The 13,932-nt window shown below is 37.5% G+C and overlaps 1 protein-coding gene across 1 annotated transcript in view; it reads left to right on the top strand.

Annotated features, from left to right (window-relative positions):
• MSRB3 (methionine sulfoxide reductase B3) overlaps positions 1–13,932 on the top strand; it is a 171,116-nt gene that overhangs the window by 79,377 nt on the left and 77,807 nt on the right. Inside the window, 1 exon segment of the mRNA XM_045829719.1 lies at positions 13,892–13,920. Coding sequence (XP_045685675.1) covers positions 13,892–13,920 — 29 coding nt within the window.

The raw sequence follows: 13,932 nt of genomic DNA, 5'->3' as shown, positions 1-13,932 counted from the left end.
GTAGTTGTTTGCTATCTGATTCTCTTTACCAGCATGTGAACTCAGTTTTAGTATCTAAGAACCTAGAACAGTACCTGCGTATGCTCAGTGTTCAATACATATGTGTAACAGATGAATGGAAAAAAACAATCAATGACTTTCTCGTCCATTTGCCTTTGAAAGTTTGCCTTAGGCTGGGTTTTAATTGCTCCAACTAGAAATGCTAAATTTTTGCCTTCTGTGTGCTCCCTGACCAGGAATCGAACCTGCAACCTTTTTGGTATATGGGATGATGCTCCAACCAACTAAGCCACCCAGCCAGGACAAAATGCTAAATTTTTAAGTAATATAATGAATGAATTTAAGATTCTTATGAAAATTAATTCCTATATTCAATTTAATTATTGAATTGTGTAATCCTAAAATTCTCAAGGGAAATTTATTCCTATAACATTTTCCTATGCTCCAATCATTTAATTTGTTCCTCAAACTTTATATGGAGTCACAGATATTATTTTCCTTACTTTGAAAAGAAAACACCACAACTGACTTTTTAAGATCCAAATGGCTTTTTTTGAGGGTTTTGCTGAAACAGAGTGGACTTAAGACTGGAAATCAGATTTTTTCTTCATGGTTTCTTTATTCTTAATTAATGTTTTTCTCTTTGTAATTTTGTGTTGCTGTTTGTGTAATTTTGTGTTGCTGTTCTGTTTGTGTACAGTGAAATGAAGGGCTCTGGATAAATATATTATCTAGCCAATCAAGACATCTATTTTAACTCTAAGATTATTAACTAATGATTTTTAAAATATAATGCCAAATAGTATATTTCCATGTCTTACTAAATGGCATGATTAAATGGTTACTTTTATGACTAGTAGCTATCATTATAAATATTAGTTATTAAACTGTGTTATAAAACAATGGTGCAATTAGGTCTTAATAAGCTACCCAGGGCTCTGCTTGTCCTTTTAAGAATTCCTATAGACTTCTGTAAAGTGTAGGGGATGCTCTTCCTTTATTTTTTCACTCCCATTGGTATCTGTCAAGGTATCTAGTCTTTGCCTCTACACTAATCAACTCTGGATTTTTCTTTTTTGAGTTTCTTTTATTGTCCCTTTAAAATTTTAGGTCTGCCAATTATTGTTTCTAGCCTTAACCTGCTAGCCACAACTTCTATTGTTCTCTTTCTGATTACAGCCTAGAGTAGAAATGAAAATCTCCAGGGGAAATAGGCAAACAAATATTTTCTGTAAAACAGATGTAGGGCAGTAAATTTTACTACTTCCCAAGTTTGCCTCATCCCCTAGAGAGTACATGACAAATATGCTCACAACACTTGCTGTATAAAGGACCAGGCAAAACCATTGGAAACATTCTTCCACAGTGATATGAAGAGACAAAGAGCCCATTGATCAGAACCTGATGGTGTGCCTACTGGTGGTCTCTAGTAATCTACAGAAGCAGCTGCCCAATGGTCAGAATGTAGGTAAAGCACTTAGGCAGAATATGGTTAAAATAATGAGAGAGAATGGAGAAATCAAATATATTTAGTACCTAAAATTTGTTAAAGTATATAAGAGCTGTAGACATTTTTATTCCCATCTAATTTCTAGGCTATTGGCTTTTATTGGAGGTTTGAGGTTACTAAATATCTGACTGAAGAAGAAATGAAGTGTAGTAGTTTGCTAGGGCTGCTATAACAAAGTACTGCAGACTGGGTGGCTTAAGCATCAGAACTTTATTGTCTCACAGTTCTGGAGGCTAGAAGTCTGAGATCAAGGTGTTTAGACAGGTCGGCTTCTTCTGACGCCTTTCTTCTTGGCTGTCTTTGCTCTGTGTCTTTATATGGTCTTCCTCTGTGTGTGTCTGTGTCCTAATTTCCTTTTCTCAGAAGGACCCCAGTAATACTAGATTAGGGCCCACCTGAATGACTTCATTTTAATTTAATTACCACTTGAAAAACCCTATTTTCAAATACAGTCACATTCTGAGGTACTAGGGTTTAGAACTTCAACATATGATTTTGAGAGGACACAATTCAGCCCACAGAAGAAACGTATACTCTATTCTTGTTAACACTGTTTTACTTAGCATTTTCTATGGAGTAAGAAGGTGGTCTAGTTTCATTTTTTCTACATATACTTTTCCAACTTTCCCAACACCATTTATTAATCAGCCTATTGTATGGGCTTGCTTCCTCTGTCAAATATTAATTGACTGTAAAGGTGTGGGTTGATGTCTGGGCTCTCTATTCCATCCCATTGATCTATGTGTCTGTTTTTATGCCAGTACCATGCTATTTTGATTACTATGGCTTTGTAGTATAGTTTGATATTAGGTAGTATGATTCCTCCAACTTTGTTCTTCTTTCTCAGGATCACTGTTGCAGTGTGGGGCCTTTTGTGGTTCCATTTAATTTTTGAAGTATTTATTCTAGTTCTGTGAAGTAAGCCCTTGTTATCTTTTTTCTTTTTTTTTTTAAGATTTTATTTATTTTTAGAGAGAGGGCAAGGGAAAGAGAAAGAAAGGGAGAGAAATGTCAATGTGTGGTTACCTCTCATGCACCCCCCCACACAGGGAACCTGGCCTGCAATCCAGGCATGTGCCCCAGACTGTTAATCGAACCAGCGCTGCTTTGGTTTGCATGCCCACACTCAATTCACTGAGCTACATCAACCAGGGCAGTTATTGGAACCTTGATAGGAATTGCGTTGATCTCTATAGATTGCTTTGGGTAGTATGGACACTTTAGTGATGTTAATGCTTCCTAACCATGAATGAAGTATGTGCTTCCATTTATTTGTATCTTCTTCAGTATCTTATAATTTTCTGAGCACAGGTCTCTTACATCCTTGGTTAGGTTTATTCCTAGGTATTTAATTCTTTTTGTAGCAATTGTGAATGAGATTGTTTTCCTAATTTCCCTTTATGTTAGTTCATTATTGTCATATAAAAATGCAAATGATTTCTGGATGTTAATTTTGTATTCTGCTACTTTGCTGAATTCATTTATCAGTTCTAGAAGTTTCTTGGTGGAATCTTTGGGGTTCTCTATGTATGGTATCATGTGATCTGCAAATAAAGACAGTTTTACATCTTCATTTCCAATTTAGATGCCTTTTATTTCTTTTCTTCTCTGATCACTGTGGCTACGACTTCCAGTACTATGTTGAATAAGAGAGGTGAAAACGGACATCCTTGTCTTGTTCCTGATCAAACACTTACAGTTTTTGCCCATTGAGTATGATACTGGCAGTGAGTTTGTCATATATAGCCTGTATAATATTGAGGTATGTTCCCTCTAATCCCACTTTGCTGAGAATTTTTATTGTAAGTGGGTGCTGGATTTTATCAAATGCTTTTTCTGCATCTATTGATATGATCATGTGTTTTTAGCTGTCATTTGGTTTCTGTGGTGAGTCACACTTATTGATTTGTGAATGTTGTACCAACCTTGAGTTCCTGGAATAAATCCCACTTGATCATGCTGTATGATCTTTCTGATGCCTTGCTGGATTTGGTTTGCTAACATTTTGTTGAGGATTTTAGCATCTATGTTCATCAGGAATATATGCCTATAATTTTCTTTCCTGTCAGTGTCTTTATCTGGTTTTGGAATTAGGATAATGCTGGTCTTGTAAAATGAGTTTGGGAGCCTTCCTTCCTCTTGCATTTTCATCAAATAGTTTGAGAAGGAGAGGTGTTAGTTCTCAGAATGTTTGGTAAAATTCCCCTGTGAAGCCATCCAGTCCAGGGCTTTTGTTTGTTGAGAGGTTTTTGATTACTGCTTCAGTTTCACTGGGTGTAGCCTGTCTATTCAGATTCTCTGATTCTTCCTGATTTAATTTTGGAAGATTTTGTGTTTCTAGGAATTTATCGATTTCATCCAGGTTATCCAGTTTGTTGGCATATAGTTATTCATAACATTTTCTTATAATGTTTTGTATTTCTTTGGTGTCTATTGTTATTTCTCCTCTTTCATTTCTGATTTTATTTATTTGGGTCCTTTCTCTTTTTTTCTTGATGACTCTGATTAAAGGTTTGTCAATTTTGTTTATCTTTTCATAGAACCAGCTCTTGGATTCATTGGGTCTTTTGCATTTTTTCCATTTATTTCTGCTTGATGTTTATTATTTCCTTCTTTCTATTCACTTTGAACTTTGTTGTTCTTTTTCAAGTTCCTTTAAGTGTTAAGTTAGATTGTTTATTTGAGCTGTAGCACTTTTAACTTATTCTGAAAGCTAAAGGAATTTACTTTTAAAGTTTTATACTCTCTAGAGATATATACACAAGAAACAATTAAATTATTTTAAAGGAAATTTATAATTAAGTGAAATAAATCATACAGGCAGGAAATGATATTAGAACTCAAAGAAGGCAGTTATCAATGTGTCTTAGAGAAGAGTCATAGAACCTGGGAGCCAAAAATGACCTTAAGGATTATCTATTTCTTTCAGTCTTATCTATCTGGAGTTTCAAGTTCTACAGATGCAAATTTTAATGATCTCATAGTCACTGTTTCCTCTGTTCTCTCCACTCTTCTTTTCCTTTTTTTTCATTCTTGGGAACTAGAGCAAAATGAGTTGCCTGGTTTCTAATCTAGAATCCCAGTCTCCAGGTTCTTATTCCAATATGCTTTAGAGTGCATTGTGCACTAATTTAGTTAGAGAATGATTTCTTTGTTCTTTAAGGGTAAATAAGATTCCTTTTCCATATTGTGTAATCAGGTCATTTAATTACTTTTCATTAGCCTTCACTCTCAATTACTTTCTAGTTTCTTCAGTTATTTTACTACTATTCTTTCTTATGTTTCCTACATCATTTGACACTCATTTAAAATTGCACCCCAAGTAAGAGCTCAACGAGAGTAATACATTCTTTCTTTTTCTATTATTATGGGTTGTTTGTTTGTTTTTTTACTTAGTTAAAAATTGCTAGTTGCACTTGTCACCATAGGTAAACTTTATTTAGTATCATTGCTTAGATAAAATTTTCTATTCAACCTCTAATATATGCCAGGTCTTGACCTCGGCCCTTTATAGCAGCATCTCATTTAATGCACACAAAAAATTGTAAAAGGTAAATAAATTATCCCATGCTATACATAGTGAGACTGGGTCTTAGCCTGGTAATTAACCTCTCTAAAGTTGCATAGGGTGGAAAGTACAAGACCTGTGACTAGACTCTGGTCTGTCTGTCTCCATTGGCTGCTTTTTCCATGACTGTTACCTCAATATTAAACGCTTTGTAGAGGACTGTGCTGCATAAAGTCTCCAACATAGCAGGGTGTTCTGTTTTTCTTTTAACCCACCCCAGTGAAAGTGCCAGGTGGGTTGAAAGAAAAACACAATGAAACGAAAAACAGTACCAGTGGAAGCGCAAGTGTGCCTGTAGGGAACAGGAATTGACACAGGCATGCCGTCTGTAGCATTGTGCCCAGCGGAAAAGTGTGCCAGTTAATGAAGAGGAAATGATGACTCATGGTAACAGAACCTGAAGATTCTCTTTAACGGGCTCCTGTGAGGCTTCCTTAAGCAACATAGGAGGGGACTTTGTTGCTTTTTCTTCATGGTTACCTTGATTTCTGTATTTCTGATTTTTTAATTTACATTTCTCAGTTTTAAACAGATCAAGCATGCAGTTAATGGGCATCTTTTATTTGTATCTTTTTCTTAGTTTTTAGTTGGGATAGCTAACATGTTTTTAAATATTCAAATTCATTTTTTTCTTCTGTGTATTTTTCTGTCTTTTGTATTTATCACATCATTATCATGATACAGAAACCTAAATTTTAGACATAATACGTAGATAGTTCATAACCTAATGCTCCTGTCATAACAATATCAGTTAGAATATGTTGGGTTAATAGTAACAGAAATAACCAAGTAAAAATGGCCTAACCATGCCAGATTCGACTAACTCAGCAAAACTCTAGAGAAAGGCTGTTCTGGAATGAACAATATCAGATTTCTGGGTTGGCACTTCTGTGATTTTTCTTGGTCTTCCCCTCATGGTTACAAGATGGTGACAGCAATTCTAAGTGTCACATCCCTACATATAATAACTTCAAAAGCATGAAACAGAGAGAGAGTGGGAAAAGAGTCTTATCCCTAAATCACCCCTGTCCTTTTCATGGAGAATATCTTTCTAAGAAGTATCCCCAGCAGACTTCCCTGTACCTCCTACTGCTCAGACCTCCTTACATGCCTGTCTGCTGCAGTTCCCTTAGATTACTGATGATTCATTTCTGGGGTGGACACATTTTTAGCACCTTTCAAAAAATGGAATTCTGTTATTAGGATAAAGGGAGACTGGCCATTAGGCACAAGTAATGTCCGCCACAGTTATTGAACTCTTTTAATATGATCAAATAACCACATGAACATATGTAGAATGACAATTTTCAATGCAAGGAAGGAGTGACTGGTGATATAAAAGTATAAATCAAAGGAATTTAATCTAGTCTAGCCATTCTTTTTCAAAGAATTGATAATTAAGCTAATATGTAGAGAAAGGTTGTAGGAGTTAAATAGGCAGAGGGGTGAAGGGATCCTAGAGTAGGTGAAGGGGAGCAGGAAGGAGCTCTCCAGGCAGAGGAAGCTTGTTATGTTTATATGGTGAAAGAAGGCACGGGAATGTTTACTGCAATTATTACTAGCCCTTGGTCTGATGAAGGTTTTTGAATTACTTGTAGGGGTAAGAAGAAATACTTAGACTTGTAGGTAGGATCCTGAAATATTGAAATTTCTGAAAAGTTTTTATGCTTTTTAAAAAATTGTTATTCTATTAGAGTTGTCCCAATTTTCCCCCTTTGCCCTCCTCCACCCATCCCACCGCCTGCTCCCACAGTCAGTTCCCACACTGTTGTCCATGTCCACAGGTCATTCATGTATGTTCTTTGTCTAGTCCCTTCCCTTTTTTCCATCATTGTCCTCTTCTTCCCCATCTCCTCTAGTCACTTTCAGTCTGTTCCATGTTTCCATGCCTGGGGTTCTATTTTGTTCATTAGTTCATTTTCTTCATTAGATTCCTCTTATAGGTGAGATTATATGGTATTTGTCTTTCACCGACTGGCATATTTCACTTAGCATAATGTTCTTTAGTTCCATCCATGCTGTCACAAAAGATAGGAGTTCCTTCTTTCTGTCTGCTGTGCGGTACACTGTTGTATAAATGTACCACAGTGTTTTTAAGGGGACATCAAGACAGGTAATTTGACCCAGATCACCCTAGAAATTCCTTGGTATGGAGTTGTCATATGTAATGCACTTATAGGCAAAAATCAGTCTGCCCCTTCTATTCCTTCCCTGTAGTAATTTTCTGTATCTAGAATCTTTAGTTGACATCAATTAAAAACAGTAGGAATAGCACCCATACTCTTCTACATGTTGTCTGAAACCTTTTGGAACACTGGCTTTATTAACATGCAGTTCACAGTTAATGTGATTTCCATTTTTAAAAATTTAATACCATTGAACATTTAGCAAAAAAATGTTCTCTGAGATTTCAGGGATTCCTCAGGAAACAATAAAATTTAAAATATAATAAAATAAAAACTTTTAAAAAATACTATTTTGTATTAGTTTCAAGTGTACAGTGTTCTAAATTCAATACACATAGAACTTTCATGGAAACTGCATTATTTCCTATAAACAGAACAGTAGTTTTATAAATTTGTCTAGGACTGTAGAACTCTAACCAATGATTAAAACTGCCCTCTTTTGAAAATTTGTACCTCTATTATGCAAAGGATATATATATATAGTATATATTTTAATTATTTAAAAAGTAATAATAATACTTAAATTCTCCTAGCATCTACCTTTTATGGTTTTTTTCAAGTTTAAAAATTTGGAAGTTTTAGTTTCAGATTTTTAAATGTGTCAGTATTTTTATAACCTCTCTGTCAAGACTTCAGAATAATAGTGGATTAAATATGGCAACAGTTGGGATTGATATGGTACTACTGGTGTGTGTACCTTTGGCCCAAGAGATGGCCAAAGGCTGTTGCCCTGTCAGCTTCTCTGTCATGATCTATGAGATCTGCTTCAGCTGCTTCAGCTGCTGGAATCACATCTGCATTCCAGCCATGGGCAGAAGAAAGGAAGATGGGGAGGAATACTGTCACTCCCTTTAAGGGTATAATTCAGATGTTCTACACATCACTTTTGCTTGTATCCTTTTGGCAAGAATGTAGGCACCTGGTCACAACTAGCTACAGAAGAGCTGGGAAAAATTGTCTAACCTAGGCAGCCATGTGCCCATGTGAAACTCAAAGATTCTATTTTTAAAATAAAAAAGGAGAGGGTGGAAATTGGAAGACAGGAATACCTTATGCTGTACTCACCATTGTTTGGCCATTGCCAAAGGAACTGGTTGAATAGGTTTAAGCTTAAATGTTTAAGTATGAACGCAAAGGTTAAAATTGTCTGTGTAGACAATTATATTTATGCATCTTATACCCCATGTAACCTTACTTTATGCATTTTTTTTATCTCCCTACCATCTAGCATAATATAGTACTGAAAATAAGCACATAAGAAAGGTGTTTGGAATGAATGAACCCTTTACCTCTCTTGTACAATCTGTACTATTTGAATTCTTTTCCATGTTTGCCATTTGTTCTTATCTATATTTACTTATTTTCTTAGAGAGGATTTATGAATAGAGGTTAGTCCGTAATATGCAGAGGGGAACTTTGGTTCCCTGTGCGTGTGTATATATGTGAAATCTGATAGGAATCTGAATTAGCTTATACCAGAGAACCAATTTCCCCAACTCTCAAACTGACAGCACTCACTTCTATTGTTATGTTTTAGTTAATAATAGAGTAGCTGTATTTTTTGAAGTTTCAGTACTGTGCTTGAGAATTCTGAAAATATTCTTTTTTTTTAATATAAGTAATTGATACCCAGGGTTATTAATTAGTCTGTGAAGATGGTTTCTCTGTACTTTATGTATATATTTCACAAATTGACCTGCTGTACCTAGAGAATATAAGATGGTCTGAGGAATAAAAATTTTCTGCTATGAGTTTTCATATCTCAAGAGGCATTTATAGAGCTTTTTTGTCACTATATCTTGATTTTCACCTTCTACTAATTTACAGATTCATTTGTTCATTTGTTCCCACCACAAATTTTTGATAATTCTTAAATGCCAGGTGCTGTGCCAAGTGCTGGGAACATGAAGATGGATGAGACCCAGTCTGTACCTCACTGAGCTTTGTGTCTGTGTTATACAGTGTGTGGATTGCATGTCAGGCCCCATGTTGTGGAGTAACAGGGGTGAGCAAGGAACTCTGGGAGGTGAGGGGGCAGGGAAGATGCTGAGGGAATTGAGTCTTGATAGTTGAGTAAAAGTTTGTCAGTGATGAGCTGGGAGAAGGCTAAAGATAGTGGATGCAGGCTGTGAAGTAAGATGGCAGCGGTTCAGCTTGGTGAGAGTGAAGGATACAGTGTGGATTAGAGATGGAGCTGGAAAACCAGGTCATGGTGGACCCCTCATATACCATGCACCAGAGTGTGAACTTGATGTCCCAGGTCAGTGCCTTTCAAACTCTTTGTCTATGACCCATAGTAAAACATGCTTTTTTACATGGTGACTTATTACCAGGTTTGGTTCACACATTTGCAGGCCTGGGTAAGAGGACAAATGGGGACATGATATAGCCAATTACTTTAAAAGTTACAAATTAAGGCAGTAAACTGTTAGAAAGGACAAATATATCTCATAACAAAAACATTAAGGACTTCGAATAAAACCATTCATACCAAATAAATGAGAAGGGTGCAAATTTAAAATTAATTTTGTTTTCTACCAAAATGCTGTTATTAATCCTGGGGAAATGGAGGGATGACAGCAGCAAGACCAAGTAGGAGCAGAGGAGGAAAAGGCTCCCTCAGCCTTCTCTTCCCATGGTTATGGGATCTTCTTTTCTTCTTACTGGTGGAGGGGCTTTTTCTTTTCTTTTTTACATTTTTTTCTTTTAAAAAATTTTTATTGTTATTTTATTACAGTTGTCCCAAATTTACCCCCTCTGTCCTCCTCTGCCCTCCTCTGCCCAACCCATCCCCGCTCCCATAGTCAGTCCCTACGCCGTTGCCCATGTTCATGGGTCATTCATACAAGTTCTTTGTCTAGTCACTTCCCATTCTTTCCACCATTACCCACCTCCCCACTCCCCTCCCACAGCCTGCAGCTGTCAGTCTGTTCCATGCTTCCATGCCTCTGGTTTTATTTTGCTCATAGTTGATTTTGTTCATTAGATTCCTCTTATAGATGAGATTATATGGTATTTGTCTTTTGCCAACTGGCATATTTCACTTAGCATAATATTCTCCAGTTCCATCACACAAGGTAGGAACTCCTGTTTCTTCTTTCTTTAAGCAGCATTATTTAAAATAGTCAAATTCTGGAAACAGCCTAAATGTCCATCTGTAAATGAGTGGATCTCTTTTTTTAAATCTTCACCCAAGGACATTTTTTTCATTGCTTTTAGAGAGAGGAAGGGGGAGAGAGAGAAAAACCTCCACCAAAGACTGGGAGTTGACCCCACAAAGGAAGGAGGTTACAGCCAACTGAGCCACACCAGCCAGGGCATGGGTGGGGCTTTTTCATGGCTCCTCCTCTATCTCTATTGGCCGGGCCCCTGAGTTTCAAGGCTATCTAGACTACGCCAATCTTGTACAGGGGGAACCTCTGCCCCGGGTGCTCTCAGCTCCCCACTCTCACAGGAGAGTTTGAATTAAGAAGTCTCAGCCCTGGCTGGCGTAGCTCAGTGGATTGAGCACGGGCTGCGAACCAAAGTGTCGCAGGTTTGATTCCCAGTCAGGGTACATGCCTGGGTTGCAGGCCATGACCCCCAGCAACCACACATTGATGTTTCTCTCTCTCTCTCTTTCTCCCTCCCTTCCCTCTCTAAAAATAAATAAATAAAATCTTAAAAAAAAAAAGAAGTCTCTGAGTAGGAATGCAGAGGAGTAGGGAAAGCATATTGCCCTGCCCTTTTTGCTCCCTCTTCCTTCTGCCCTAAGGTCTACGCTTCCTTCTTCAGGTAACAGTTTTAGGCTACCTTTTGCGCTGAGGTGCAGACACTAGTAGCACACCTGACCTGAAGAAAGGGCTGACATAGGCTGAAGAAGCTAGCTTAGTGCCATTCGGGTAGGGAATTCTGGTGACCGAATTACTTGGAGCTTCAGATACAAAAGGGGTTTCCTTGCCTGGTGGAGAGGAGGATGGAGGCAGAGGAGGGCCAGAGCAGAGGGCTTTCTGCTCACTTGTAATGGTAGTGCTACTCAGTACACACATGTGAACATGCACACACACATTCATGTACATTTGCCTAAAAGTTGTGCAAAGTTGCACATATTCTCAGCGTTAAGTGAATTCTGTCTTTTCTGTTCCATTTCAGTTTTTTTTAAAGATTTTATTTATTTATTTTTAGAGAGGGAAGGGAGGGAAAGAGAGAGAGAAACATCAATGTGTGGTTGCAGGTCATGGCCTGCAACCCAGGCATGTACTCTGACTGGGAATCAAACCTACAACACTTTGGTTTGCAGCCCAGGGCCATTTCAGTTTTTTAAAAACACTAGTTGTAACACACCAAGTTGATTTTTTAATCTACTAATTGATCAACCTGTGACCCCAGTTTGAAAAACTCTGCTCATGTGATCAGACTGATGTTTTGGAAACATCTAGCAGCTGATTAGGTGATGGATTGAAAAGCAGGAGGGATGCTGGTTGTGAGATTATTGACTCAAAGATAGACCTAAAAATGGTTGGGGTGAGAACAGAGATGAAGGGAAGGTGGTAGAATCAGCAGGACTTGGCAGCTAATTAGATATTGGGATGCAGAAAAACTTGGATAATGCCAAAATTTCCAACTTAAATGGTGGGGGAATTAGCAGAGAAATATATTCGAGGGAAAGGAAATGAATCGAGCTTAGTACATACAGCCATCGAATTTGCAGTGTGTGACATTCAAGCAGTATTGTGTGTGTGTTTGGAGACAAGTGTGGTAGAATAGAGACTATAACAGGGCCTTTGGGTTTAGCATCTGGGAGACATTGATAAACTTAGCAAGGACAGATCATAGTGGTTCAAAGAGTGACTATGTTGGGAGATCAGGAAAGGATGACATAAAACATAGGATATACTCTGTCCTCTCAATAAACTTGATTGCAAAGTCAGGAAGAAAGAGGGAGGACGACAGCAAGTCGCAGACTGGAAGGAAGGTGTTTATTTAATTCCAGAGCACTCCTAAGGAGAAGAGAGGAGGAATCTGTGGAGACCAAGATACTGAAAATGTAGTGGAGAGAGGAGTAACTGATGCAGTCTGGTTTCAAGGGAGGTGAGAGAACACATTTTAGGACATAAGTAGGAGGGAACCTTAGACAGAAGGAAGAACATAAAGAGCACACAGGTAAGAAGGAGATAAGGATGTATGTGGAGGCAGAAGTTTTCCTCAACAGATAATTGTTGCATACAAGCAGTAGGCACTATGAAGGTGCTGGGGCTACAAAGGTTAGTAAGATGTAGTCTAGTGGGGAAGGTAAGATGGGCAAGGAAATCAGCAGGATACGGTGTGGTCATTATCATCTACAGTAATGCTCAGGGAGGCAGAAACAGAGAGGCATAAAGCAAGGCTTTCCAGAACAGACAAAAAATGAAAATGGCTTTCTTCCTGAAGCAGGAGTTAGGGACATCTAAGAGAAGTATTCAGATGCAGGCAGTGGTGGGTCCAGGGCTTGGGGAAAGTGTGGACCTGGATTACAGTGGTGTTTATTGATAACTGGGGTTATAATAATATTTTTTTGTTCTTACAGTTACTAACTTTGTTTAAGCATCAGGTGGAACTTTATTGCGGAATACTTGAGAAAATGAATTTTTATGACAAAAGAGGCTGCTTCTTACTTATCCTCTCCTCCTCCCCCTTTTGGTGACTTCTCTTGATGCTAATTTAGGTAAAGAAAACCATGGCTTCCAAAAGTGCTTTGGTACCCTGGCATCATTTCAAAGAAACCTCCTTTCCCACTCAGTTAACTACATTTCCCAGGGGGGGAAAAAAACTTCTCTGTCAATGTAACATCCTTTAACAGGACTCCTGCTGGTCGGTTCTTGTATCTTGGGGTGGCAGCTGTGAACATATATGCTATTGATTGTTAATGTGTGATATAAATCCGACTGGAGCATGCCCACTAATTGGTTTGAGAGCTAGATATAGACAATGCTGTCTTAGAGTAGCTTGTGTAGATAGGCCTAGTCTTAGGGTTAATTCTGCTTGACAGCACATCAGCAGCATCTTGAGAGTAATTACCTAACAGAAGTTTTCCCACAGCTGAACTGAGAACTTCAAAGGCTTCTGAATTTACAACCAGTATTAACCTATATCTGAAACATAATGTTCCCACAAGGGCTCAGATTTTTTTTCTCCTGCTTATTAAACATATGGGGTTACTAGGTTCATTTACTCTGTGAAGAACTTAGTGAAAAATTACTTGGTGTTGAATAATTGAAAATCTTAATAACAAGTCAAGAGGATAGTTTTAAATTTAAGTTTTCTTTTTTCTTTATTATATTACTGAAACAAGTTAATCTGTAGAGTCTGGATGCTTTTTGGTTTTCATATAGTTCACCCTCTTTCTCTGAAAAACAAGCTAAGAAGTTAATATCTTTTCCATACTGTGCTATCTCTATGGATATGTGCATGTTTAGGGGACTTAGGGTAGTACTTGTGTTTAAAATGGTTAAAATAAATATATATTTACATTTTTAAAAAGCTATTTTCCTTGTTGACCAATGTTCTGAAATCTGTAACTGTTGCATCTACCCCCACTCTCCCCATAAAATAACAGTTATTCTTTAACAAGCAATTTTCATATTGTAAAAAATGTCTTTCCCTTTGCAGGTCAGAAACCAAATTTGACTCTGGTTCAGGTATGTTTACAT

This window comes from Phyllostomus hastatus, unplaced genomic scaffold (assembly GCF_019186645.2).
Source record: "Phyllostomus hastatus isolate PE091 unplaced genomic scaffold, TTU_PhHast_1.1 phas_scaffold_93, whole genome shotgun sequence".
Taxonomy (NCBI): Eukaryota; Metazoa; Chordata; class Mammalia; order Chiroptera; family Phyllostomidae; genus Phyllostomus; species Phyllostomus hastatus.
This window is presented reverse-complemented; position numbering and strand designations above follow the sequence as displayed.